The sequence below is a fragment of the Bos indicus genome, chromosome 5 (assembly GCF_029378745.1).
Source record: "Bos indicus isolate NIAB-ARS_2022 breed Sahiwal x Tharparkar chromosome 5, NIAB-ARS_B.indTharparkar_mat_pri_1.0, whole genome shotgun sequence".
NCBI classification, from domain to species: domain Eukaryota; kingdom Metazoa; phylum Chordata; class Mammalia; order Artiodactyla; family Bovidae; genus Bos; species Bos indicus.
In genome coordinates, this window is record NC_091764.1 from 30,899,999 (window position 1) to 30,927,987 (window position 27,989).

General features: G+C 53.2%; 2 protein-coding genes and 1 long non-coding RNA gene across 3 annotated transcripts; 1 reads left to right on the forward strand and 2 right to left on the reverse strand.

The window, feature by feature from the left end:
* Nucleotides 1-4,953: 4,953 nt before the first annotated feature.
* Nucleotides 4,954-7,965, reverse strand: WNT1 (Wnt family member 1). The gene is made up of 4 exons (XM_019960036.2): nucleotides 7,862-7,965; nucleotides 6,859-7,112; nucleotides 5,939-6,204; nucleotides 4,954-5,442 (listed from the first exon to the last, which is right to left on the reverse strand). The coding sequence occupies exons 1-4, from the start codon at nucleotides 7,963-7,965 to the stop codon at nucleotides 4,954-4,956; spliced, it is 1,113 nt and encodes a 370-aa protein (XP_019815595.1).
* A 6,444-nt stretch (nucleotides 7,966-14,409) lies between these two features.
* WNT10B (Wnt family member 10B) lies at nucleotides 14,410-19,181 on the forward strand. The gene is made up of 5 exons (XM_019960669.2): nucleotides 14,410-14,714; nucleotides 15,593-15,712; nucleotides 15,835-16,103; nucleotides 17,834-18,207; nucleotides 18,723-19,181. Exons 2-5 carry the CDS (start codon nucleotides 15,639-15,641, stop codon nucleotides 19,179-19,181), a joined length of 1,176 nt encoding a protein of 391 aa, XP_019816228.2. The 5' UTR covers nucleotides 14,410-14,714; nucleotides 15,593-15,638.
* A 124-nt stretch (nucleotides 19,182-19,305) lies between these two features.
* LOC139183097 (uncharacterized) lies at nucleotides 19,306-25,720 on the reverse strand. The gene is made up of 3 exons (XR_011566572.1): nucleotides 24,705-25,720; nucleotides 21,844-22,015; nucleotides 19,306-19,394 (listed from the first exon to the last, which is right to left on the reverse strand). It is a non-coding gene; the product is annotated as an uncharacterized lncRNA (long non-coding RNA).
* Between the last annotated feature and the right edge of the window lie 2,269 nt (nucleotides 25,721-27,989).

A 27,989-nucleotide genomic window follows, 5' to 3' on the forward strand; every position in this document is an offset into this window, starting at 1 on the left:
CCCCCTGGGGGCTGCTCCTTTGTCCCGATTGTGTGTCTCCGCCACCGCAGAGCCGAGCAGCCCCCAGAGAGCGGGGAGGTGAGCGGGGCTCTCCCAGTCGGGCCAGGCGGCGGGGGGATTAGGCCTCGGTCCGGCCCTGGTTGCCCTGGCACACCAGCCCGGCCGGGCTGGAATGTCCGTGGCAGGGAGCGGGCCGAGCGGAGGGGCGGGGCCGACAAGGTGGGGTAAGGGGGGCACATAAAACCAGGGGCAGGAGGAGTTAATTAGACGCCAGCCGAGGAGGGCGAGGGGCCACAATAGGGCTGAGGGGCCGCCAGGGACGGCCCCTTCACTTCCGAGGATTAATAGGGAGGAGAGAGAAGGGAGGGGTTCGGCTCTGGGGGAGGAGAGCTGGAGCTTCCCAGGGTGGCACTGCCCCCTCTTGCCCGGCTTGGTACTTACTTGGCAAGTGGTTGGGAGGCAGGGGGCCCTGGCAGCCGGGGCAGGTACCCCCTAGGATCCCACAGAGTGGCTTTTTCTTCCTTGGGTGGTACCTCCATTGGTAGGATGGTTGGGCAGGGAGGAGAGAAGGGACCCTCTCATTTCTCAGGGAGGTAGTAAAAGCAGGAATATTTAGGGGGGCCCTGTTCTCAATGCCCCACCTCCTCAAACCTACTCTGAGGTGGAACCGGGAGCCTGAAGCTTTACCCTTCCTGATGAGGCTGGTAAAACCAAGTCTGAGGAGGGGCTGGAGCTGGTGTGCATGCATGGGTGTAGGGGCTGCTGTGTGCCTGCACACACACATGCACACACTTGTATGTGCAGACATGCTTGTGCACAGGGCCTGGCATTCAACAGGTCCTCTGTTAATATCTGTGGAGTGAATGAGTGAACTTTGGTGTTGGGTGTGAGGAGAAGCGGCGCTGGGCTCCACCGTGACATGGAGTGAATGGACTTGGGCCCTTTCATTCTGAGCTCCCAGTTATGGCCCAGGGAGGATGAGGGCTCCACCTCTGAGCAGATGAGCAAACGTCCAGGAAAAATGAAGTGGCAGTAGCTCTTTCCCTTTGAAAAGGGAGGAAAAATGCAGTGGCCTCTTGGAAGCCCCACTTCCTCCTGGGCCCCAGGGAACAGGGCAGCCCTGGCTCCTCCCTAGGAGCCACCCCACCCTATACCCTCCCAGGGGATGACAAGGGAGCGAGTTGGCGGCAGTTCCCCGGGCATATTTATAACCTGCTGCTCGCTCACCAGCGTCTGCTTTTAGCCCAGACGGGGGAGGGGGCAGGGGGGTGGTCTGTCTCATGCTGGGCGCCCTGGCTGGGTGTGGAAAGAGTGAGTAAGGGTGAGTGGTGGGCAGCTCTGCATGGATATTCCTGCTCACACCACAGCCAAACAGCTTATTTTCTCCTCATTTTGTTATTTTTCTCCCTCTGGCCTGGAGAGGAGGACTGAGCCAGCCTGAGGTGGGGGGTGGGGGGTGCTAGACCCTGGGGTATTTGCAGCCCCACTGACAGGGTTTTTCCAGGGTGCGTGTGGCAGGGTGTGTGTGGTGCCGGCTTGCTGACCCCCTGGGGACTGTGCAGCCTCAGTCCTCTCAGCTTTTCCGCTCCCCCCAGGATATTTCAGGACCAGTGCCTCCCTCACTCACTGAGCCAAGCCTGTGTCCGGGGTCCCTGCCAGTCTCGGATCCCAACTGAAGATCAGAGGTGGGCGGGAGGATAGTGACCCCCGCCTGGGCCTGCTCTGGGCACTGCTGCTTTCCTCCCTAGGGTTTACCTGCTCCGTGTGAGGATGGCACATGTGATCCTAATCAATAATTAGCTCCTAGGTAGTGCTTTGCAGATCTAGCCCTTTTGCTTTAAAAAAAATTTTTTTCTTTTGCTTACTTTTTTTTTTTGCTTTATTATCACATGTCCCTTTGAGGACCCAGCCCCATTCTGCACTTCCCTACCCCCTCCCTTGAAGTTCCTGTGGCTGGAAGTAAAGGACTTCCATGCTGAGGACATGAGTATGGGAGTCTGTCTTTAAACTTCATGCTTGTGCAGAGGGCTTTACACTTCATTGAGCCTTCACAGCACTGCTTCCATTATCCTGACAATATCTTGATGTGCCTGATTCCCTGGCCAGACTGTATACTTCTAGCAGGCTCCATGGCTCATACATCACTATATCCCCAGCATTTGGCATATCCCTGGCACAGAAGAGATGTCAGCAAGTGTTCAAATGACCCTGTATTTCACGTCCATGTACATGATCTTGTCTGAACCTCATCACCTTCCTGAAGAAGACTAAGTGCCAGTAATCATCCCTGTTGAATAGACAAAGCAGCTGAAGCCCAGAAAGCTACGGAGTTTTTGAAAGTCTAGTTAGGACCAGAACAGGATTCACTTCTTCCTTGCCCTTCTTCCAGCTCCTATGTGTCGGCGCAGCTCAGAGCCGCCCGCCCCCCCCCCCCCCCCCGCCCCAGCTTCCAGGCCTGAAAGCAGATACTCATTCTAGTTCGTAGTGTTAGGAGTTAGGTGAGAGTGGTTGGGGACAGCTGCCAACCCTTTGACTCTTCACCCTGTTGCTTCTCCCCGAATCTGGGTATTGTCTGGCAGGGGCCCACACCTCCTCTCCTACCTCTGGGGGGATCTAGTAGCTCTTTGGATTATAGACTGGACATTATTGCAGGGGGTTCTTTACTGGACACGCAGCCCTGTCAGGTACCTTCTGCCCAGGATCAGTAAGATTTCTATTCCTCCTCCTCAACTGCCCATCAAAGCTGAACTGGTGCTAGCTTGGTGGATGAGAGAAAGGAAAAGGGATATATCACTGCAGGATTGAGCAGCTCCTGGCTCCACTTCCCTACCCCCACACATATCCCAAAGGCCAACAAGGGTCAGAGTTCACACATCCAGGGAGGTGGGAGGCAGCAACAACAGCAAAGAGTCCTGGGGAGAGGGGGAAATTCTCCAGTAGGCTGGGATCAGTCGTTGCCCTTAGGGGGTGGGGTGCTTCATAGCTCCCCCTGTCCTTCAAGCCCTCCCCTGGGGCGGGGGAAGTGTTAGGATTAGAGACTGGCATTAGAGCTTAGCAAGCAGTTAGTGTTTGCCTGAAGTTAGGTTAAGGCTAAGGTTAGACCTAATCCTAGGGAGAGGGAGTGGATTCGAGTTAGAGAGAGGTTTTCGGGCTGTAGGAGAAATTAGTTCTCCCCTCCGATCTGGTGAAATGCACACAGAGGTATCATGTTGGTGTTGTTAGTAACAGAATTCTCATTTGGGCTTTCTATGGGAATGGCTAACCTCATGGTTTGGTTATGGACCACAGTTGGGTTTCCTTTCAGTTACACTGGTTAAAGTCTAGCCTCTATTTGGATTCTAACCCTGCTGTTCCTTTCTTCTCCCCCATTATCCTCTCTCAGCTTTTCACCTGTTCTTTGTAGCCCAAGGTTTGGAAGTTGATGTCCTAATGTGGCATTTCCCTGTCCTGGGAAGGAGAGTGGCTTCCCCGTTGCCCAACACCCTGACCACAGCTGGCCCAGAGAGGCTTTGGGGACCAAAACCTCTACACCCATGAGCCACAGTATCCTTTCTGTTTGGGTTTCTCTTTCTTCTTTGGTTTCTTTTCAGAACACCATCATAGCTACCACTCAGTTGTAGCGATTTTCACAACAGCTCTTCTACATAGGAAAGGCAGGGTCTCCAAGTTTGTTTGTTTAATCCCCACTCAGCAAGGCAAGAAACTGAAGTTATGGACTTTCACAGTATCATACAGCCAATTGGTGTTCAAATAGGAAGAAGGACCCTGTAGCATCTTTTGGCTCCTGACTGGGTTCATCTGGAGACCTGGATCCCCAGTGGCCTCATCAGGGTCATCCAAGGGACAGAATGTCAGAGTCCTCTTCCAGAGTCAGGAAAACAGTCCCTCAACAATGTATCCTATTTGTTTAAAGGAGGTAAGCAATAGTGTGTTCTGGATTCAAGGAAAAGCCACCAAGTCATTGATAAAAATAGAGATTTTATTCTGCAGAGGAAGATACTACATTGGTGGGGGGCGAGGAGCCACTAATAGCTACAGTGGAAGGAAATACTGATTCCGGAATGCAAAGGCATCTTGGAGAAACTAGGAGAGACAAAGAGGGGTCAGAAAAGGCTGGAGAGCAAAAGGAGAGAAGAATGGAGAAGAATTAGGTTGGGGAGGGAAGTGGTCTCTGCAAACCAGGCTGGAACCCAGCACAATAAATAGTTTTTATTTACAACAACCAAACTCGTGGCTTTGTATCCACGTTTCAGTGCAAATTATTTACACACTGATGAGGAGGCAGGACAGGAAGAGGGTAGGAGGTGGCTGAGGGAGGCATGGTTCGCAGCTGTTCAATGGCTCCATGACAGAGGCTGGGAGAATGGCGATATTTCTCGCGGGTCCCCAACATCATTTTCCACATCACCACAGCTGCCCTCTCACCCCGGAACCTCCCACTTCAGCTGTAGGTGGGGAGGAGAAAGGCCCTGATGCCCAGGTGTGTGTTCAGGGTGTGCACCCTTGACAGGAGAAGGGGAAGGGCATGTGGGGACCTGGAGAAAACGGAGGTTAAAAGAGAAGGAAGGAGAAAAGCAGGCAGGTCGCTGCGCCCGGTGGAGGAGGCAGAGCTTCGCGTCGGGAGCTGACCCTGATTGGGGAGGGGACCGATCCTTCTCTCACCTCCCGGCCAAGCAGGGGGCAGTGCAACAAGGGGGTCTCCCGCGGAGAGGGAGGGAGGTAGGTCCGGGGGCGGGTCAATCAGGATGGCCAGAGGGTTCATGCCGCCCCAGGCAAGTGGTTTCAGGAGTCCCCAGGTCTGAGGAGGTGGGAGAAATGATGGGATAGGTAGTAGGAATCCCGGAGTGTGGCTGGAGGGACGGGGTGGGCGCAGATCCGGGTCTGAGGTGCCAGTGGTGAATCTGGGGGTGGGCTTGAGGAGAGTGCTCCCAGGGGCCGAGTCCGCGCAGCGCCTCACAGGCACTCGTGCAGTACGCGCGTGTGCGTGCAGTTGCGGCAGCTGACGTGGCAGCACCAGTGGAAGGTGCAGTTGCAGCGCTCGGTGACGCGCTGCGTGCGCGTGCGGTGGCCCCGGCCACAGCAGAGCAGCTCGCAGCCATCCAGCGCGGGCGACGAGCTATTGCAGGCGCGACCCGCCGTGCCCGCAGTACCCAGGCGTCCGCTGTACGTGCAGAAGTTGGGCGACTTCTCGAAGTAGACGAGGTCGTGGGGCGAGGGAGGCTTGTGAGCCGGGTCCTCCGGCTCCAGGCGCAGCAGTTCCGCCCGCGATGCACGGTTGTTGCCGCGGTTGCCGTAGAGGACGCGCGAGGCACCGTCGAAGCGGTCCCGCAGCACGTCGCCCACTGCGCGCAGCGTGGGCAGCCGCATCCAGCACGTGCGCACCGTGCATGAGCCCGACATCCCGTGGCACTTGCACTCCTGGCGCATCTCGGAGAACACGGTCTAGGGAGGCGGGGGGGTGGGGAAGAAGAAGAAGAAAGGACGGCCCGGGACGCCGTCAGAGCCAGAGCCACCTTCCCGGATACCGCCCCCTCCTGGTCGTCGCCGCGATCTCAGCAAAGGCCCAGGCCTAGCCGAGCCCAAAGGCAGGGAGCCACGAAATGCCCCGCAGAGATTTGGACACCAAACCCAACTCTGCTCCACCCGGAGAATCTGTCTTTGCTTCTCAGCCTTATTTTTTGAACCTGAACAGTGGCGGGCGTAGGCAACACAGTCCATGGCTTACATGACTTCTAACCTCTCGGTTGTCAGACTATCCCTTTCATTCTGTGAATCCCTCCAAGCCCCCGCGCCCTCCGGACACCCTCGCCTGATTCCTTAGCCTAACCTCTAGCCTTAACACCGACCGTTACTTCCCAAGTTCGAGCTTAGCCTAAGGCAGGGACTCCAAGATCCCTGCCATTCCGTTTCGGGTGCGGACACCCTCAAGCAGGCTCACCGTGCGCCCCGCCTCATTGTTGTGAAGGTTCATGAGGAAGCGAAGGTCCCGCCCCTTCTCTCCCGAGTCCACAAACTCCCGGCCGAAGAGGCGGCCGAAGTCGATGTTGTCGCTGCAGCCTCCCCAGTGCCAATCGGGGCCCCCAGGACCGCGCCGCCGATAGTCGCACGTGCAGGATTCGATGGAGCCCTCTGAGCAGGAGCGCGCCACCGAGTGGGTGACCCCGGCCGAGGTGATGGCGAAGATAAATGCTGTTTCCCGACAGCCTATTGGGGATGGGAGAGGGGATCAGCGAGGGGGCACGCGGGGTGCAGCCTGCACCTTCAGGGGAGGCCTTGGGACCTTTGAGTCCCACGCCCTTAGAGTCCTGGAAGCCTGGCGACCGGCTGTGTTGGCAAGTTGGTCTCCCCGCGAAAGCACGTGTGTGGGCACGCTACCTCGTCCACACTTGTAATCACGCTTTACTGAGACTCCGGGCTCATTTTGACTTCTCGGTGCAAGTGGGCAGCCCCGGAGGGAAAAGAGAATAGAGGGGAGTGGAAGAATTCTGCACCGCCAAGAACTCTCCAGCTCACATCAGCGATGCAAGCCTTGCTGGGCTGGAGGCAAGAGAGCAGCCTCGCAGGCTTCTTTTAGAGGGACTGCGGAAAAGTGGTGGCCAGCGAGCGTCCACCATTCAGCACTCCCTTTCGCTGGGGCAGTGGCTCAGAAAAGCTAAGCTTCTTGCCCGAGGCACATGGGTTGAAACCTCCTGGTGGAACGAGTCTGGCCCAGAGCTAGTGCTGGCATGAAGCTCTTGGCAGGCTGATTCTGTGACCCTGCAGATACCCCAGACATCTTCCCTGCACTTGCCCGCCCGTGCCCTGAGGTGACCCCGCGCTCCCCTGGTCCCCGGAAGCATCAACTTGCGGGGTACCCACCTCGGTTGACGATCTTGCCGAAGAGGTGGGGCCCCGAAGCCGTGGGACAGTTCCAGCGGCGGTTCCGGAACTGCCACTTGCACTCTCGCACAGCGCTCTGCAGCCCCCCGCTCACGCTGTGCAGGATCCCCGGGTTCTGGCGGATCAGCCGCCGCTGTTTGCGGCTCAGCAGCTGCAGACTGGGCTCGAGTACCAGCTGCAGACTCTTGGAATCGGTCAGCAGGTTCGTGGAGGAGGCTACGTTCACGATGCCCCTGGTGAGATGCATGAGAGGAGTTCAAGCTCTGGAAGGGGACCTGCACCCTAACCCTAACCCTAACCAGAAAGGTCATGCTCGCTCTGTCCTCTTCCTGGAGCTATTTGCCCACAAGAGCGGGGAGAAATCAATAATAAGGTAACAATTCTGCGCTTAGGCACTCACTAGTTTGAAAGGACTTGGCTTTCAGACTTTTGTGTTCCCAGGAATCTTAGGGCTACTCGGGAACTGCGGGCTGCGCCCGGAGCTGGACAGCGGAGGGATGGAGAGCCCAGGGACTAGATATTCACCTTGGCTCTCAGAGCCTGTTTCCGGACAGTCTGGCTCGCAAATCCTGGCCTGCCGTCCATGCCCACCCAAGGCGTGAAATGCTTGGGAGTTCCACCCGCTTATTGGCTTCTTTCGGAGTGCACGCCTGGCCTTTCTCTCCAGAGGCTGGGAAGCCCTGTAGTGTGACTACCATCGTGAAGCTCCTTTGGGGGTTCTTGGAAGAAGGGCAATGCTAGATGAGAGAGGGCTCCCCTCCTGGAGTATCGTGGGCCGCCGGACGGACCATTCACCCCACTTCAGCAGAGCTGGAATTTCTGGACCAGCTCCGCTCCAGAGCGCCCCTCGGTGTCTCAAAGGGAAGTCAGAGCGCTGGAGGAAGTCTGTCTGCGGACGGATCCCAGAGCGTGGGAGCTGGATGGGGCTGGCCCCTGGCTCTGTGCCCCGAGACAAGTGGCGACCCCGCACCAGCTCACTTACCACCATCGGCCACTGCTGTTGGCGGCCAGGGCTGCAGGCAGAGCGGCCAGCGCCAGCAACAACGCAGCAGAAACCCAGCAAGGCAGCAGCGCCCAGTGCCCCATGGCCTGCCTGCCCTTGCCCGCTCTATGCTGCAGTTGGGGCGGCTTTGGCTGCTGCCCGCGGCGGTGGGACGGGACGCGGCGGTGGCGGCAAGTGGCGAGAGTTCGCAGTCTGGCTCTAACAGCCCTGGGGGCTGGCGACCGGCTGCATGGCTCGCGGTCCCAGCTGGTGGGCTGAGGCAGCCACGGCGGGCGGCACCGCCTCTTATAGTTGCGGCGCTGGCTGAAGTGACGATAGGAGGCTGCCCCGCCGGCCGCACTGTGGCACCAGGGCGCACCGGTCAGGGGCGCAGACAATGGGCAGCGAGCGGGGCCGTGGCTCCCGCCCGTCTGAGGCGAGAGCTGACGGGCTGGCCGTCGGGGCTCACCCCCGCCCCCTGCCCGGTGGCTCCCGCCTCCAGACCTGCACTGGCCGCCGACCCCTCCCCTTGGGACGCCCTCCCACGCGCGCCCGCCTCAGTCCTCTCCGCGTCCGGAGCCCGTCGGGGACCAGAGTCCGCCAGGGGGCGCAGCGACCAGTGTGCTGCGGGGACAAACGGCTAGGAGCTCAGCCACTTCGCTGCCCACTGTGGGGCTGTCCCTTCGACGTCACCCCGGTCCCCCATCCTGAGTGGAAGAAGGAAAGCTGTGGTTCTGGGCAGCAACTCTGGGGAGACTCCTCCCTGCCCATGAACCCCCGACGGCTGAACAGGGAAGGAGAAGGGGGAGACGCGTGGGGTTGGGGCTGTGGTCAGGGAAATCCCAGGGGTGGGTTGGGGTTGGGGGATGAGCTGAGCACACAGAGCCCGATCATGGAGAGAAACCTGAGGCAGCAGAGGTTTGTACTTGTGGGAGGAAAGAAGTGCACAAATGCCTGCCAGTGTGTGCATTAAGTGGGAGAGTTGTAAATGAGACTGCATGTGAGAATGTGCATACACCCATGAGTGTGTGTCCTCATGTACAGAAACTCCATGTTCTGAGGAGGGATTTTAGGAGCCTTTCTCAAGAATCTTGGAATTTAGCTCAGGTCAGAAGGCATCATCGAGTCATCTTGTCACAGACACCCCCTGGGACAGTGCATCATCTCCTATGTGTCAGGAAGGGGGTGGGCAGGAGAGACCCAGAAGGTTGACCGAGGAAGTGTCTGGAGCTGTGTGTGGAGGTGGGTGGATGAGTAGGAGATTAAATATGCATATATGTGTCACTCTCGCCCTGTGTACCTTGTGTCATCCTATAGTGTGTCACCCCATGGCATGTGTCAACCTGTGCATGTCACTGGGGGCACGGGACAAAACCTGTAACCAAGGTGGCATCATAATGGATGAGGCCTGGAGCAGCGGTGACTCTGAGACTGGGCTCAGAAAAGACAGGCATTAGACTAGATGTCAGGTGTGTGTGTGGAGGGGCTGGGAGCAAAAGGGCTGCTGACTAAACTGAACCCAGAGCAGAGAACCTGTGCATCCACATTTCTGCTTCTTTCTGAAAATTTCCACCAAGTTTCTGTCTTCTCCACCTAAAACTCTGGCTCTCTTTACTCTCACCATGCTGGGATACCTAACCCTAACACGCCTCCCTACATCCTCTCAGCTTCAGGGCCCCTCTGCCTCCTATGGAAGGAGTGGCTGCTGTTCCCCGTGTGGGGTATAGGGGGCACTGCCAGCCTGGTTATCAGGCCCCGCCAACACATGCAGTTTGCCCCTGGAAGAGGAGGATCTCCTCCTTTACATCTCTCCTCTCTCTCTCCATTTTACAAAGGAAAAACTAGATTAGGCAGTTTTCCATGGGCCTCGCAGCTAATAAAGGGATGAACGGTAGAGCCAGGTTAAAACCCAGACTGTTCTGACTCACACCCCATGCTTTTTCCACCTTAATGGCTGCTTGTGATTGTACAGCAGTAGCAGGCTGGGGGCCCTTCACCAAACTGGGAGATAAATAGAAATGGTCTTTAGGATCTTCCTGCCTCCCTTTTGATCTTCTCTTTTTTCATCTTCCCTGACTTTAGGATGTTTTTTTGACTGAGTAATGTATCAGGCCTGGTCCCAAAGAGTTCCAAGCCCAGAAATGATCAGGCCTCCCTGCCAGTGCAGGCAAATCACTCTAAAGAATAAATGCCTAATAAGTTTAATGAATCTTCCTGGGGCACTTCCTGGGGCATTTTAAAAGGATGCATATTACCCAAATGAAACCTGATGGAGGTTATTTTCCAGGGGAATATCTTTCCCAGGCCCTTTGCCCCTCCAAGGATTTGACCCTGAGGGACAAGGTGTACTGGCTTAGCATCTTCCAAAGGTCTAAAAGCCAGTGGCCCCTGTGGAGGCCACCCAGCACAGACGGCTCAAGTAAGTAGATAGTGTACCATGGGCAGCTTGCCCTTTGTCCCTTAGGAGTTTTTCCCACTGGGGCCTGGGTCACATCTTTTGGTTTAGTGGGTTGATAAAACCCCATGGAGGAGGGAGCTGGGCTTGAAGACAGGGCAGTCCTGTCTGTGGCCACTGGTGACAAGCACAAGTAAGAAGGGAGGAAAGAAGGATTCCATATCCTTTGTTCCACTATCTCACCCACCAGGAATAGTGGGGAAGAGTGGGAGGGCTCTAGGGCTGGTCAAATTTTGCAGGACCTGGCCCAAATTTATTTAGCTCAAATCATCACCCTATTAATTGTTTTCTCTTCCTTTCCTGTGTCATCAATTTACCTCTCTACTGGATCATACCTATCAGCCTACAAAGATGCCATAATGTCTCCCATCTAAAAAACCCCACAACTTTATTTGACATCACATTACCACCTAAGTGTGCCCCATTTCTGTGTTGTCTTTTACTGCACAACTCAAAGTGTTGCTTTAATCACCCCGGTGCCAGTTTCTTTTCTTTATTCTCTCTTTCCACCACCTTAATCACACCTTTGAACCCACTGCATTTCCTCCTCAAAATCATCCGTGACCTCCATTTTGCTCTACTGTCAAATCTCAGTTCTCATCCTAACAAACTTTTTAGGAATAGCAGACAAAGTTGAACACTTCTTCCTTGAAATAGTCTCACTTGATTCCTGGAACACCATTCCTACCTTCCTGACTGCTCACCTTCTCAGTCTCTTTATCTGGTCCCACCTTTGTACCCAATTTCTACATGACTCATTGGACTGCACCCCATTTCAATCTGGAACTTCTTCTCAGTCTACACTCACTCATTTGGTGAACTATACAGTCTCATACTCCCTACTTTTATCTCTGGCCCTGAACTCTGAACTTGCACATCTAACGCTTGAATAAACATCTCAAAATGTACAATATCCAGAACTAAACTCCCAGTTATTCACTTGCACCTACTCTTTATTCAGTCATCCCCATCCCAGTGAATGGCAACCCCATCCTTTGAGTTGCACAGGATGAGAACCCTAGAGCCATCCTTGACTTGTCTGTTTTCTTATACTCTAAGTCAAATCAGTCAAAAAAAAAAAAAAACAAAACAGAAAACGAAACTCCTGCTCTTCTGTCTTCAAAACCCCTGTAGGTTCCTCCCTCCAGCCACACTGGCCTCCTTGCTAATTCCTTGAACATACCAAGGAAGTATCTGTTTCAAGATCTTTGCACTCACTTTTCTGTCTTCCGGAATGCCCTTCCCTGATATCTCCATATGTTTGTTCCTCCACATCCCTTTCACTCCTCCCCCTATATAAAATGGAATTCTGCCACCTATCTCCTTTACTCTGCTTTATTTATTTTTTGCATCACTTTTGACCATGGATACCTTTAAAGGCTTAAAGTGGAAAGTCAGTAGTAAACTACCCTCTTAAAATAGGAATTGGAGAGAGAGATATCCAAAGGGAGAGGGGCTTTACCTAAATGGGGGTCTTGGGGGGAAGCAGGGGACCAGGGCTGAGAGCTGTGGGCAGAGGAGCCTACCTTCTTTTGAAGCACCAGCAGGTGGCACTCCCTCTTTGGGCTGGGAAGGCATCAGCCTCTGGTGGAGAAGGGTGCAAAGTTCTGTCGTGGGTAATTTTACTGATATGTGGGGGGCAACTGCTGAGTGTTGGGGGTTTCTCTGAAGTCCAGTGCAGTCAGCTGCGAACGCTTTGGTGCCTCTGGGTGGTGGCCCAGGGTGCTGCAGCAGAAGGCGTGAGAGGCGGAGGGTGGGCAGCACAGCTGAGCTCACCGCCGCCGCGGGTGCATCCATCCCTCCAGGGCCTATAATTTGGGTTCCCTGGGCCTGGCCGCCCCTATCAGCAGCTCAGCAATAGATGAGTCACACGGGACCCCGGGCCAAGGCAAACACGGGGGGAGGAGGAGGAGGCTTTTGAGGCTGCACTCAGCTTTAGCCACCGCCTCAGTTGCTGGATCCCCCAATCTCCAGGGACCCCCACTTTTTTCTTTGACCCCCGCCCTATAGAGTCCCAGTGTTCTCAGATTGCTCTTGATATGTCCAGCCCTATGATGGGAAGTCAGCCCCCTACTCTTCCCCGCAGGGGAAGGGGGACCAGCTTGCTCCCACTCCCTCTCTGAAGTAATGACAGCCCCTCACTTTCCCCCTGCTGTCATGGCCCCAACCCTTGTCAAGGTCTCTCTGGTTCCCGCCCCTCTCCTTTCCTGGAGCTGGCCGCGTGCTTGGGGTATTAGGCAATGGGTGTGTACCCACAGCCCTCTCCAGGCCCCGCCTGCCCCACCACCCTCCAGCCGCCTGCGGGTCAGTGCTCAGGCCAGCCGGTCGGGCCGAGGGCACTGGGGGCCAGCTCAGGCCACCCAGTCTGCCTGCCTGTGGCCTCCTGTCCCAGAGCTGGGCTTCTCCTGGGAAAGAAACAGGAGTATGGGTCTTTGGATTTGGGACAGGGCAGCCTGGGGAGCCCGGGGGTCACTAAGATGTTGGAATCTGTGGTAGTAGCTGTGATCCTGGCCCTTCCTTGGCACCTGACTATACCACAGCCCAACAAGGGTAAAATCAGAAGGAGCAGTCTGAAACCTGAGGGAGACTTGGAGTCACATGGAAAAATGCAAGTGTCCAAGAGCATGGGAAACCTTGTTCCCCTCCTCCAGGGACCTAGGTAAAGTTCCAGGCTGACATGCAGGAAGGACAAGGACAGGATCCAAAAGCTACTAAGATAGGGTGCAGATTCTAGTGGTCTCAAAAGCCACACATGGTTTGGTTCTTGGCCCCTAAACGGGAAGCAGGGACAAGAGCCCCTTCTCCTGTAGGGCTTCTCCTCTATTCCCCTCTCCACCCAGAGGTGAGAAAGCAGATAAAAGCACCCCTCTTTGATCACAGCTGTCCGGGGTCAGGAATTAGGGTACTTTCACCTCCCCAGCCTGCCTGCGGCCTGGCACATAAAGGTGATTAATAAATATCCCTACAGATAAAAGTTATTAATCTCTCTCAGACGGCTTTGCCCCCTAGACAGCAGTGCCCCCTGCAGCCCAGGGCAAGACCTGCAGCCACACAGACTAGAGGCTGGCTGCCCAGGAAAGCTGCATGGCCACTACCAAGGAAGAGATGACTGTGGCTGTGGGTTTCAACCCCGTGGCTCTTCTTCCCCGGGGGGCCTGTCTCTGAGTCAACGTGCCAGCCTCGGGCGCGCGGGGCCAGCCGTGCCTTGGGCTGCGGTCTGGCAGGGGCGGGGGGCGGCTGGGAAGCCTGGGGCCCCTCTCTGGCAAAAATAGCCCACAGTGGTTAGAGCTGGGAGGGTGAGTCAGGCAGGAGCGCAGTGGCGCCTAACCCCTTCGCTGCCACTGGAACTCCCTAGGGTGGTTTGCCTCCGTCCGTGCAACCCACGATCAGACTCTGCCTGGCTGTCCTCAGGCTGGGCTCAGTTTGGGATCCCTCCTCTTTCCACGTGAAGCAAGTCTGCGAGTCTGGAGCAGGAATATGGGCCACCCCGGAGTGGCGACTTGGGATCTTAGGAAGGGCAGGGGACCTCTGCTGGCAAGGATGTCTGTGAGCCGAAGGAAGCACAGCGGCAGGCTGAAGATCTCCGGAGCTCCCGGAACCTCTGCCACAGCCAAACTCTGAGGCCAGAGCTGACCCCTCCCAAGGGGCAGGCGTAGGGCTCCGAGGTGGGCGGAAGCCAAGCCACCCAGAAGGGAGCTACTCCCGCCAGCTCAGATTGCCCTGCAGTGCGCTCTCCCCAGGCTCTCGCGCGGAGACCAAGCCAGTCAAGCCAGGCAAGTTCGATCTGAGTTCCGTCTTCATCTGGTCAAAGGCACCTTCCAGTCACTCAGCTATCGGTGGGGGAAACTGAGGCAAAGAGACATGACCACTGGGGACCAGAGGCTTGGCTCTCTAGTCTGGGTCGCCACACCCTCCTTGCAGCCTTGGCGGTCCCAGAGCAGGTGAGTGGAACTCTGGCCGCCTCCCCCTTCGGTGGGGCCAAGCCTGAAACCCAAGCGTCGGGGGAGAGGGTGTGTGAGTACGCCGGGAGGAGGGGGAGCGGCTGGGCTCCCCGGGTCAAGGCGGGGGGTGTGAGGAGTTGGGGTGGGGATGCCCCGGGCTCGGGGAGGGGCCGCAGCTCTGTCAGCCGCGGCAGAGCCGCCGGTGAGCTCCGCGCGAGTAGAGCCAGAGCCCCCAGTTCTGTGCTTGCCCGCTCGCTAGCTTTCTCGATCACTCCCTCCCTTCCTCCCGGCGGCCGCGGCGGCGCTGGGGAAGCGGCGGAGAGGAGTGGCCCTGCCCTGGAAGAATGCGGCTCTGCCGAGGGGCCAGAACCCGACGCAGTCTCCCCACAGTTTGAACAGCTCGAGCCCAGGCGACCCAACCGCGCCTGTGGCAGACTCGGCCCCAGAGCAGCTGGAGGTAATCGGAATTGGGAAAGCAGGGAGGGCAGGGACTCGCACTCGGGGACGCGACAAGCACTCTGGTAGTCAGACAGACACGCATCCGCCCACGGGGGCGCAGAGATGCAGAGAGAGCCCGGGATATTGCCAGAGATAAAAGCCTAGCAAATAAAGGAGTGGCCCTAGATTTGGAGGCCAGTGAGTGGAGAGCGGAGGGGTGGGGGCTGAGGCTGAGGACCTGGTGGGGACCAGATGGGCAGTGCCAGGAGGAGAGGAACGTGTAGTTAGGAAAAGTATCAGACGAAGTAAAGGACTCAGCCGGCACCACGGCCCATTTCAAGAGGGAAGCAAGGTCCCCTCCCAGACTTGTGGCACCTGGAGCCTCCCCTGGCTCCCTAATGGGGCTGCAAAGGGCAGAGTGGGAGCGGGAGCCCATTCCTCCACCCTTTTCAGGGAAGCTGCTAGATGGCACTTGGAGACTACACTCCCCCACCCCGCCCCCTCTCAATCCTGCCCCTAGGCCTCCTGAGCGTGAGAGGGTGAAGCTTTGTTGGGCCTGGGAAGCCAATCTTGGGGCCCTTGAAAAGGGAGCAGTGGACAGGGTAATGGAGAGCTGTTTGTGAGACTATCCAGCTGTTTGCACGTGAGTGTGTCAGTGTGCCGGGCACTGTGTCTGGCTGGGTGAGCTCCAGGACGCTGGCGTAAGTCCCAGTTTCTAGGCCCATACTTCTTCCAGGGCCCAGGTACTCAGGGAATCAAGGGCGTGATCTTACTGTTTTGTTTGAGCGGGATTAGTGGAGTGGCCCTGGTGAGTTAGGAGCGGGAGTTGGGCATCCTTCGGTTGCCCGGGTGAGCCACCCTATTCTGGAGCGCTCCCCAAGTGTCCCTGTCCTGCAGGCCCTGCTCGATCTGCCCATCGGGGCCTTCGGGCCCGGGATTCGACATGCGGGAGGAGCCCCGGCCGCGGCCTCCGCCCTCGGGCCTCGCCGGTCTCCTGTTCCTGGCGTTGTGCAGTCGGTGAGCCGTCCCCCTGTCACCCAGCCCGTGAGAGAAAGCCCTGGGTTAGAGGCCGGTCGGGAGACGTCGGAGGGGGCGCGAAGGCCTGGACCGCAGACCTGAGACGCCTTCTCGGTTCCCAGGGCCCTCGGCAATGAGATTCAGGGCTTGAAGCTGCCGGGCGGCGGCGAGCCGCCGCTGACCGCCAACACCGTGTGCTTGACGCTGTCGGGCCTGAGCAAGCAGCAGCTGGGCCTGTGCCTGCGCAGCCCCGACGTGACGGCGTCGGCGCTCCAGGGCCTGCACATCGCGGTCCACGAGTGCCAGCACCAGCTGCGGGACCAGCGCTGGAACTGCTCGGCGCTCGAGGGCGGCGGCCGCCTGCCGCACCACAGCGCCATCCTCAAGCGCGGTGAGCCTGACCGGGAGAGGCTGCGCCGCCGCCGGGGCTGGGGGGTGGGGGGGCACGCCGACGCGAGCGGAGGCGGGAAGGGACTGGTTCACCACTCCGGGAGGGGCCTCTCCGGGAATTCCCCCCCGGAGCTGCGCGGAGTAGGGTCTGGCCACCCGTCTGGGGCCCCGTGCTTCAGACTTCCACCTGCGCGCTGCCGGCAAGGCAGCTGGGTCCCTGCTCCCCTACCCCAGGGCCCCCCTTTCCTGCCTCCGCCCAGCTGATCTCGGCTGCACCTGTGAGCAAGTGATGCCCCCAGCCCTAGAAGCTTTAAATGCCCCCCTCCTCCCCGTCCCCCAATTTTTCTGCCCCTCCTCTCTGCATGGGACAAGCCCAGGCTGGTGTCCCCATAGCCTCAGCGGGGGTGGGGTGACGCCCCCAACCGTTTAAGGGTTAAACCTTCTCCCCTAATTACTGGGGTTCCCAGGAGCAGAAGCTGGGAACAAAGACCCCGATGGCTTTGAAGCCAGGGAGCATCCCCCTCCTCAGTGCTGTGGGGGCCCCAGGTGGCTCTCACTTGAGCAGGTGAGGAAGCACTGGAGGTGTTCACTGGAGGTGTTCCCCACAGGAGGTCACTGTGGGGCCTGGCCTAGGGGCCCTGGTCTGGAAGTGCATCACTGTCTCTTGCCAGGCCATGCCCCAGTTTACTCCCTAAAGGAGTAAACATCCATCTCGGGCTCAGCCCAAGGGTGGGGGCAATACTTTGGGGACTATGGGGTTAATAGGCAGCTGCCATCTGTGGGGGAATTCCCAAGACTTGTGAAAACAGCTTCACCCCTGGAGGCTTGAGGTTGGGGGATCAGGAGGCTGGGCCAGGAGCCCTGCATCCTGGGACGGGAGAGGCCTGGCCCCTAAAGAGGTGCTCACATCCACTCAAGGCTCCAGAGAGGGAGGCTGCTTTCCTACAGGGCCTGGCATAGGGGAAGGCTTTGATGGCCCAGTGGGAAGCATGTCTATCTAAGCTTGGGGAAGGCTTGTCATCCTGAGCCTCTGTGACTCCCAAAACATAACAAAGAAGTCAACATTTTAAGAGGACCTTAGGGAGAATCACCTCCACCTCTCTCCCTCTCCCAGCATTTTACAGAGTAATAACAGGTTAGGATAAATACAAGGGGCAGTCTTAACAGGCAAATATAAAACTAGAAACTGGAAAGAGGAAGGACAGCTCCACAGCTCCAACTCTTTGAGGATTTTGGGCTGGTGGAGGGTAAATTGGTGAAAAGACTGATTTAAATAACCTTGATTAAAAAAAACAACACAAAACCAAGGCCTCCGCTTCCATCCCACCTGCAGAGCTGGGGAATTTCTAAGGCTTTCAGATATAGAACTAAGTGAACATATCTTCAAAGACCTCAAGGACTCTCTCTTAGTCATCTCTCATCCCCAGGGGTCTTTCCCTCTAGCCTAGCTCTTTCATCCACACTTGACAATCCCAGACTTAAACAGAGCAAGAATGGGCCTCAGGGATCATCTCAATTCATCCTCTCCCTTTATAGATGAGGAAACTGAGACTCTGTGCTTTTAGGTTCCCTTCCTTCTCCTGTGACTTGCTCCTAAACTACTTAACTGGTAAAGGCAGGATCTGGAGTCAGTTAGGAAATTCTGGAATTGCAGGTTGGCTGTTTCCTTTGGCCTCCTTACTCTCAGTGGCTTGTCAGACCTACCCCTATCCACACCCCTTTCATCCCCAGGTTTCCGAGAGAGCGCTTTTTCCTTCTCCATGCTGGCTGCTGGGGTCATGCATGCGGTAGCCACCGCCTGCAGCCTGGGCAAGCTGGTGAGCTGTGGCTGTGGCTGGAAGGGCAGTGGTGAGCAGGATCGACTGAGGGCGAAACTGCTGCAGCTGCAGGCACTATCGCGGGGCAAGAGCTTTTCCCACTCCCTGCCCAGCTCGGGCCCCGGCTCCGGTCCCAGCCCTGGCCCCCAGGACACGTGGGAATGGGGCGGCTGTAACCATGACATGGACTTCGGGGAGAAGTTCTCTCGGGATTTTTTGGATTCCAGGGAAGCTCCTCGGGACATCCAGGCACGAATGCGGATCCACAACAACAGGGTGGGGCGTCAGGTATGTGTGTGCGCAACTTGTCCTGGGTCTTCCTGGCGTTTTTAAGGCCTGGCTAGATTTGAGAGGGCACAGCAGCATAAGAGGATGAGCTGTGGGGGGTGATTGTTACCTGCGGGGTGGCCTGGAGCCAAGCAAGTCACTGCCTTCCCTAGAATTTAGGGGTTCTCTGGGCTAGACTCCCTGGTTTACCAGTGTTCACTCTGGAAAGAGCACTGGACTGGGAGTCAGGGCAACTGGAGCTGAATCCTGTTGCCGACTAGTTATCAGCCAAATCTCTGTAACCAGCTGATTGTTGAAGATGGGCAATTTACTCTCTGCTCTGGCTTCCGTTCTCCAACATGAAATGAGGGAGTGGGGCTATTAGCCGTCCCACGGTGCCCTTTCTCTTCTGATAGTTCTTTGCCATTCTTCCTCTGTTTGTTCCTGCATGTTCTCTGCTCCCTCCCCTTCCTGTACCTCTGTGCTCTGTCCATTTGCTGCCCTCCCCTCTCATTTCTTCCTCGCTGATGCTCTAGGTGGTAACTGAAAACCTGAAGCGGAAATGCAAGTGCCATGGTACGTCAGGCAGCTGCCAGCTCAAGACGTGCTGGAGGGCACCCCCAGAGTTCCGGGCAGTGGGAGCAGCCTTGAGGGAGCGGCTGGACCGGGCCATCTTCATTGATACTCACAACCGCAACTCCGGAGCCTTTCAACCCCGTCTTCGGCCCCGTCGCCTTTCAGGAGAGCTGGTCTACTTCGAGAACTCTCCTGACTTCTGTGAGCGAGACCCCACTGTGGGCTCCCCAGGCACGCAGGGCCGGGCCTGCAACAAGACGAGCCACCAGCTGGGTAGCTGTGGCAGCCTGTGCTGTGGCCGAGGGCACAACGTGCTCCGGCAGACCCGAGTCGAGCGCTGTAATTGCCGCTTCCACTGGTGCTGCTACGTGCTGTGTGACGAGTGCAAGGTCACAGAGTGGGTCAATGTGTGTAAGTGAGGGTCAGCCTCACTGCGGGGCTGGGGCAGGGGAGGGCCACCTTTGCAGCCTTTTGCTCTGATTTCTGTCCAGGGTCAATCTTGGCCCCTGGCAGCTCAAAGTGTCTACCTGGAAACAGCTTTGGGTCAGGTGGAGTCTGTGATGTGTGGCTCTCTCCCCCACAGTAGGAGGGCCTTGTCAGGGAGCTGTCACCCTCTTCTGCTCCTTGAACACCTGAATGGAAGAAGATGAAATGAACTGTGTTGCTCTCCCAGCCACCCAACCTGGGGTCCCTTTAACTCTCATATTCATATTCCTTTTGGCTGGGGAGTCCCTATAATTTGACCACTCTTTTCTTTTGCGGGATAGCCCCAGCATTGTGTGGAGCCATACAACCTATATCCAGAAAGAGACCTCTCACTCCTATTTGCTGTTTCCAAACTCCTCTACTGCAGCCTGGACCCCATCTTAGGGAGTCATAGGAGCCGGTTGTAGAGAGGTTTTTTCTTAGGGAAGGGACACGGTGCAGGGCACTCAAAAACCCTGAAAGTTGTCTGTCAAGGCCCTTAGGGAAGCTGTCTGCCCCTATTCAGATGTTGAAGGGAACCCTCCAAAGGAAGAATTTTACCCAAGACTCTCTGAGCCTCTTTTTCTTTCTTCAGCAGGAGGGGTGGGAAAGGCTAATTTATTGTACTGAGACTTGTTCTTGGTTCTTGTTTGTAATAAAAATAAATTAAGTTCCTGGAATGGTGACTATAGATGGTGATATTTCTAGCCACACTTGGGATCCCGGGCCTGGCTTCTTTTCCAGGTGAATTCTCTTACCCGCCCACACTCAGTGACTTTATGTATATCATGCCCCATTCCACAAAGGATTTGAAATGGTCTTCAGGTGACTCAGTTGACAATTTTTAGTGTGGAAAAAACTGGGTGGGGCAGGGGGACTTCTAGGTGTGAGGGACTCAAGAGGTAGACATAGGCCCCATTCTGGTTCTCTGTGTTCCGCCTCCAGATTTTGCCTTGGCCACTGCCCTATAACAGGGCTTGGATTTTTTTTTTCCTCAACTCACGGGCATGCCTATGTCCAATAAAACTTTATTCACAAAAATGGACTGCGGGGCCAGATTTGGTTCTTCGGCTGTGGTTTGTTTTGACACCTACCCTACACAGTAAGGTCACGTCTGTTCTGGGATTTTCAGGTCCTGAAGATGTCTCACCATTGAACCTGGACTCAAAAATGGCAGGTGCTTTTCTCTGTGGTTCCAAATTGGAGAACTTGATGATAGATGCAAGACTAACGGGAAACATATATAAAGGATTCCTACTTTCAAAATTGGGAGTTTTTTGCTCTGGAAACCAGCAAAATCAGCATGCTATCCCCCTGAATTATTTGTATATGTAGTTTGTCTTTCCTTATCAGAGCTCTTTTGCACTTAATCTCAGCAAAATAGCTCCTTTATCTTTTAAGAGATAACCATAACTAGAGAAAACAGAACTTCTTTTATTCCAATTCCACTTTCTTTCTATTCCTAGTCAAGTATCATTGAAAATAAACAATCATCTTTAAATTCAGAAAAGGAAGCTATAGCACAAATTTAGAACTTTACAAATAACTGATTGTTTATGGGGTTGCAGGATGCTGACTCTGTCAGGTCATCTCCTTGGCCAGGAGATGTAGAAATAGTCCTTTTCACACCTCTAGGCAATAGCTTTATCTGCCCCCAATTACCCTTAAAATCAGGTAGGATCAAGGTAGGAAAGACAGCAAGGGGTGTTGGTTTAGGGTAGTACTTTATGGTAAAACTTGATGTCCTAAATTTTCACTTGCACACTGAGAATTCTTGGTTTGGAAATTTGATGGAGGTAGGCCTTTAGGCACTGACTGAGCTTCGTGTATGCATGGGACAGCAGGAGAGAGATGGATGCAGCTAGAATAGACATAGGATATGAGGGAAAATAATGATAAGGAACATCCAGGCTAGGAATTTCTCACACTCAGGAAGAGGGAAGAGAATGGCCAATGAAATCACAGCAGGACTATTTCGGTTTTCCTCCAGTTCCTTCCTCTGTGCTCTCTTTGGCTCCTTTTCTCTTACTAGCTTTCTCTCTTCTTTCGTCAGACACACTCTGTGGCAAACTGAAGCCCCAAACCACAACCTTGAGAAATTCCAAATGGATTTTGTCAGTGAGGCCAACACTCCCCTCCCCACCCCTGCTCCCGGCACACGCACTGGGCTCAGGCCCAGGCCTGGGGTCAGTGGTGGAGGGGGAGTGTGCAACCCACAGAGCGGGTGGCTAAAATTTCAGCCTTGGTTAGCACCAATGGCAGCCAGAGGGATAGGGAAAGACTGATCAACTGCAGTCAGGCCTCTCGGCCTCCTTCAGCTCTGGATACAGCTCTTCTCCCCTTAGAGCATTAGCCTTTCAAGTGGCTGGGGAGCTGGGGAGTGGCAGTGGCTGGCTTATTGCTAGCTGAGCAGCAACCCTCCTGTCTGTGCTCCTGTTTGCTCTATAGGGAGCACCCAGTAATGCTGCAATAGACACTTCCCTCTCCAGACTCCAGAGGGTGAAGGATAGCAGGGCTGGAAGATTCTCTAGTTCCATTCATCAGTCCTGATTCAAATACCTTGGGACTTGCTGCTAACCATACAACACTGTCACCATTTCCTTCCTTCTATCATACCTGGGACTCAACCTTGAGAGGATCTGAAGACTTGGGCAGGAACACTGACAGGTGTCACCTCCTATCAGAGTCTCACAAGGCATCTTGGTATGGTTGAGGCAAGGGCAGTTGCAAAGCATAATTTTGGTGATCAGTGTGAGGGCATAATCTGGTGGTGTGTGCCTTAAAAAATCTAGGAAAAGAAATGGAAAGAAAAATCATGTGGAGGTATCATGGAGCCCACTCTGCTGCTGCTGCGGCTAAATCGCTTCAGTTGTGTCCAACTCTGTGCGGCCCCATAGATGGCAGCCCACCAGGCTCCCCTGTCCCTGGGATTCTCCAGGCAAGAACACTGGAGTGGGTTACCATTTCCTTCTCCAATGAATAAAAGTGAAAAGTGAAAATGAAGTCTCTCAGTCGTGTCCGACTCTTTGGACCCCATGGACTGCAGCCTACCAGGCTCCTCCACCCATGGGATTTTCCATCCAAGAGTACTGGAGTGGGTTGCCATTGCCTTCTCCGGGAGCCCACTCTCAGTTCAGTTCAGTTCAGTTCAGTTGCTCAGTTGTGTCCGACTCTTTGCGACCCCATGAATCGCAGCACGCCAGGCCTCCCTGTCCATCATCAACTCTCGGAGTTCACTCACACTCAAGTCCATCAAGTCAGTGATGCCATCCAGCCATCTCATCCTCTGCCGTCCCCTTCTCCTCCTGCCCCCAATCCCTCCCAGCATCAGAGTCTTTTCCAATAAGTCAACTCTTTGCATGAGGTGGCCAGAGTACTGGAGTTTCAGCTTTAGCATCATTCCTTCCAAAGAAATCCCAGGGCTGATCTCCTTCAGAATGGACTGGTTGGATCTCCTTGCAGTCCAAGGGACTCTCAGGAGTCTTCTGCAACACCACAGTTCAAAAGCATCAATTCTTCGGCGCTCAGCCTTCTTCACAGTCCAACTCTCACATCCATACATGACCACAGGAAAAACCATAGCCTTGACTAGGTGGACCTTTGTTGGCAAAGTAATGTCTCTGCTTTTGAATATGCTATCTGGGTTGGTCATAACTGTCCTTCCAAGGAGTAAGCGTCTTTTAATTTCATGGCTGCAGTCACCATCTGCAGTGATTTTGGAGCCCAAAAAAATAAAGTCTGACACTGTTTCCACTGTTTCCCCATCTATTTCCCATGAAGTGATGGGACCGGATGCCATGATCTTCGTTTTCTGAATGTTGAGCTTTAAGCCAACTTTTTCACTCTCCTCTTTCACTTTCATCAAGAGGCTCTTTAGTTCCTCTTCACTTTCTGCCATAAGCGTGGTGTCATCTGCATATCTGAGGTTATTGATATTTCTCCCGGCAATCTTGATTCCAGCTTGTGCTTCTTCCAGCCCAGCGTTTCTCATGATGTACTCTGCATAGAAGTTAAATAAGCAGGGTGACAATATACAGCCTTGACGTACTCCTTTTCCTATTTGGAACCAGTCTGTTGTTCCATGTCCAGTTCTAACTGTTGCTTCCTGACCTGCATACAGATTTCTCAAGAGGCAGGTCAGGTGGTCTGGTATTCCCATCTCTTTCAGAATTTTCCACAGTTTATTGTGATCCACACAGTCAAAGGCTTTGGCATAGTCAATAAAGCAGAAATAGATGTTTTTCTGGAACTCTCTTGCTTTTTCCATGATCCAGTGGATATTGGCAATTTGATCTCTGGTTCCTCTGCCTTTTCTAAAACCAGCTTGAACATCAGGAAGTTCACGGTTCACATATTGCTGAAGCCTGGCTTGGAGAATTTTGAGCATTACTTTCCTAGCGTGTGAGATGAGTGCAATTGTGTGGTAGTTTGAGCATTCTTTGGCGTTGCCTTTCTTTGGGATTGGAATGAAAACTGACCTTTTCCAGTCCTGTGGCCACTGCTGAGTTTTCCAAATTTGCTGACATATTGAGTGCAGCACTTTCACAGCATCATCTTTCAGGATTTGAAATAGCTCAACTGGCATTCCATCACCTCCACTAGCTTTGTTCGTAGTGATGCTTTCTAAGGCCGACTTGACTTCACATTCCAGGACGTCTGGCTTTAGGTGAGTGATCACACCATTGTGATTATATGGGTCGTGAAGATCTTTTTTGTACAGTTCTTCTGTGTATTCTTGCCACTTCTTCTTAATATCTTCTGCTTCTGTTAGGTCCATACCATTTCTGTCCTTTATCAAGCCCATCTTTGCATGAAATGTTCCCTTGGTATCTCTAATTTTCTTGAAGAGATCTCTAGTCTTTCCCATTCTGTTGTTTTCCTCTATTTCTTTGCATTGATCACTGAAGAAGGCTTTCTTATCTCTTCTTGCTATTCTTTGGAACTCAGCATTCAGATGCTTATATCTTTCCTTTTCTCCTTTGCTTTTCCCTTCTCTTCTTTTCACAGCTATTTGTAAGGCCTCCCCAGACAACCATTTTGCTTTTTTGCATTTCTTTTCCATGGGGATGGTCTTGATCCCTGTCTCCTGTACAATGTCACGAACCCCATTCCATAGTTCATCAGGCACTCCATCCATCAGATCTAGTCCCTTAAATCTATGTCTCACTTCCACTGTATAATCATAAGGGATTTGATTTAGGTCACACCTGAATGGTCTAGTGGTTTTCCCTACTTTCTTCAATGGGGTTACATCCCAATAAACCCATTGTAAGTTGAAAATATCTAAAGTCGAAAGTGCATGATAGCTTAACCTAGCCTGCCTTAAAGATGTTCAGAATATTTACACTAGCCTACAGTTGGGCAAAATAATCTGACAAAAAGCCTATTTTATAATTGTGTTGAATATCTTATGTAATCTATTGAATACTATCCTGAAAGTGGGAAACAGAGTGGTTGTAAGTGTGTCAGTTGTTTACCCTTGTGATGGTATAGCTGACCGGGAGCTGCAACTCACTGCTACTGCTGGGCATCACAGAAGAAAATCATACCACATGGCCTGGGGAAAGATCAAATTCAAATCACAGAGTCTATTCAAGGCATATCACTTTTGCACCATCATAAAGTAAAAAAAAAGCATTAAGTGGAACCATTGTAAGTTTGGACCATATGTATAAGGAAACACATGGCTCTTCCCTAAAGCTTGAGCCAAAATTGTCGATTTTTTAAATTTGATTTTTTGGGCCTTATTTCTTGTCTCCTTCCAAGAGGAACTAGACTGGTAGATAACTCTGTCTACTCCTTGTCCTCATCAATCCCTGGTATATACATTCACCAATCCCTTCCTCTTATCCCAGTCTGTTTTCGCTCTTGTTTTAACCTGGAGAATAACACAACCCTAGAATGTGAAGTCAGCAGGAGCTTAACTTAAAATCGTGAAGGATGAATGATAACCTATATGATAAAAGAATCTAAAAATGAACAAATATATGTGGTATAACTGAATCACTTCACTGTATACCTGAAACTAACACATTAGTTTAGTAAATCAACTATGTGTGCTAAGTCGCTTCAGTCATGTCCAACTCTTTGCAACCCTATAGAATGTAGCCTGTCAGGCTCCTCTGCCCATGGGATTCTCCTAGCAAGAATACTGGAGTGGGTTGCCATTCCCTTCTCCAGAGGAGCTTCCCAACCTAGGGATGGAATCTGTGTCTCCAGCATTGCAGGCAGATTCTTTACCATCTGAGCCACCAGGGATGCCCTTAAAATCAACTATACGCCAATAAAAGTAAAGTATTATTTTTTAAAAAGTTGGTGAAGGATGATCAAGAACAGACTTGTGGTTACCATATGAGAAACGCTGGGGGGCGAGGTGTGGCGGTAGGGATAAATCAAGAGCTTGAGATTAAAATACACACACTACTATATATAAAATAGATCACCAACAAGGACCTACTGTACGGCCCAGGGAACTCAAATATTCTGTGATAACCTATATGAGAAAAGAATCTGAAAAAGAATGAATATATATATATATATATATATATGAATAATATACATATGTATAACTTAATCACTTTGCTGAACACTTGAAACTAACACAACATTGTAAACCAACTATACTCCAATAAGATTTTTTTTAAAAGATGATGAAGGATGAGAGGACTAATAAGGAGTATGTTTATAACAAAAAGAATTGTATCCTATCCGTCCTGGGCTGTTGCCGTCAAAGGCCTTTGGCGATCCTAAGCTCTGTATTTTAAATGGCAGAAGACTCCTCCAATGTTTTTACAGACTCCTGGAGTGGGCTCATTCTGTTCTCCAAGCCAGGCTTCAGCAATACATGAACCGTGAACTTCCTGATGTTCAAGCTGGTTTTAGAAAAGGCAGAGGAACCAGAGATCAAATTGCCAATATCCACTGGATCATGGAAAAAGCAAGAGAGTTCCAGAAAAACATCTATTTCTGCTTTATTGACTATGCCAAAGCCTTTGACTGTGTGGATCACAATAAACTGTGGAAAATTCTGAAAGAGATGGGAATACCAGACCACCTGACCTGCCTCTTGAGAAATCTGTATGCAGGTCAGGAAGCAACAGTTAGAACTGGACATGGAACAACAGACTGGTTCCAAATAGGAAAAGGAGTACGTCAAGGCTGTATATTGTCACCCTGCTTATTTAACTTCTATGCAGAGTACATCATGAGAAACGCTGGGCTGGAAGAAGCACAAGCTGGAATCAAGATTGCCGGGAGAAATATCAATAACCTCAGATATGCAGATGACACCACGCTTATGGCAGAAAGTGAAGAGGAACTAAAGAGCCTCTTGATGAAAGTGAAAGAGGAGAGTGAAAAAGTTGGCTTAAAGCTCAACATTCAGAAAACGAAGATCATGGCATCCGGTCCCATCACTTCATGGGAAATAGATGGGGAAACAGTGGAAACAGTGTCAGACTTTATTTTTTTGGGCTCCAAAATCACTGCAGATGGTGACTGCAGCCATGAAATTAAAAGACGCTTACTCCTTGGAAGGACAGTTATGACCAACCCAGATAGCATATTCAAAAGCAGAGACATTACTTTGCCAACAAAGGTCCACCTAGTCAAGGCTATGGTTTTTCCTGTGGTCATGTATGGATGTGAGAGTTGGACTGTGAAGAAGGCTGAGCGCCGAAGAATTGATGCTTTTGAACTGTGGTGTTGCAGAAGACTCCTGAGAGTCCCTTGGACTGCAAGGAGATCCAACCAGTCCATTCTGAAGGAGATCAGCCCTGGGATTTCTTTGGAAGGAATGATGCTAAAGCTGAAACTCCAGTACTCTGGCCACCTCATGCAAAGAGTTGACTTATTGGAAAAGACTCTGATGCTGGGAGGGATTGGGGGCAGGAGGAGAAGGGGACGGCAGAGGATGAGATGGCTGGATGGCATCACTGACTTGATGGACTTGAGTGTGAGTGAACTCCGAGAGTTGATGATGGACAGGGAGGCCTGGCGTGCTGCGATTCATGGGGTCGCAAAGAGTCGGACACGACTGAGCGACTGAACTGAACTGAACCCCATTTTAAGACAAGGAAAATCTGTACTGCTGTAAATGAGGAGAAAGGGCATTTCAAGAACCTTCTGTGCTTAGCATTACTAGTGCCCTTCTTGTATGACAGCTGTGACTGTTCCAAGGTAACTCTCCATGTCTAGACCAGGTGCAAAAATGAGTGATGAAAGTGGGAGTGGGCAGGAATAGAGAAACACAGGTGCAAAATCCCTCACTTTCCTTGTAATACTAAAATTCATATTCATCTAGGTATACTTCCTCAAACCACACCTCTGAATACTAGGCCTCAACTGTTTGTCTTTCAAGTTCCAACTTCCTAACTGGCCCAGTGACCAGTTGCTTCCTTCAGTCTCTTAAATTCATCACTCTCCCTCTTCCTTATGAAAAAAGGTCTCTTGATTCAGACCCCCCCAGCAACCTAGTCTTAGCAGTGAGTAGCAACACTGGTGCAGTGAGGGCTCTCGGAGGCCTGCACCTATCCCTGGTTAAGAAATGAAAATGAGAGCTGAAGGAGTAAGGTCCAAAGCAAGAGATATTCACTCATTTTCTGGCTTCCTGACTTTGCCCAAGGAGCCCCAGTCTCCACTGCGCCCACTACGCCGCCTCAATCCTTAAATAACAGGCATAGCCCTGGGGCTTCTCACCTGTTCCCACTGTCTCACCCCCATTCCCTAGCTTCCGCCACCACCGCCCACAGATTCCAGCCCCC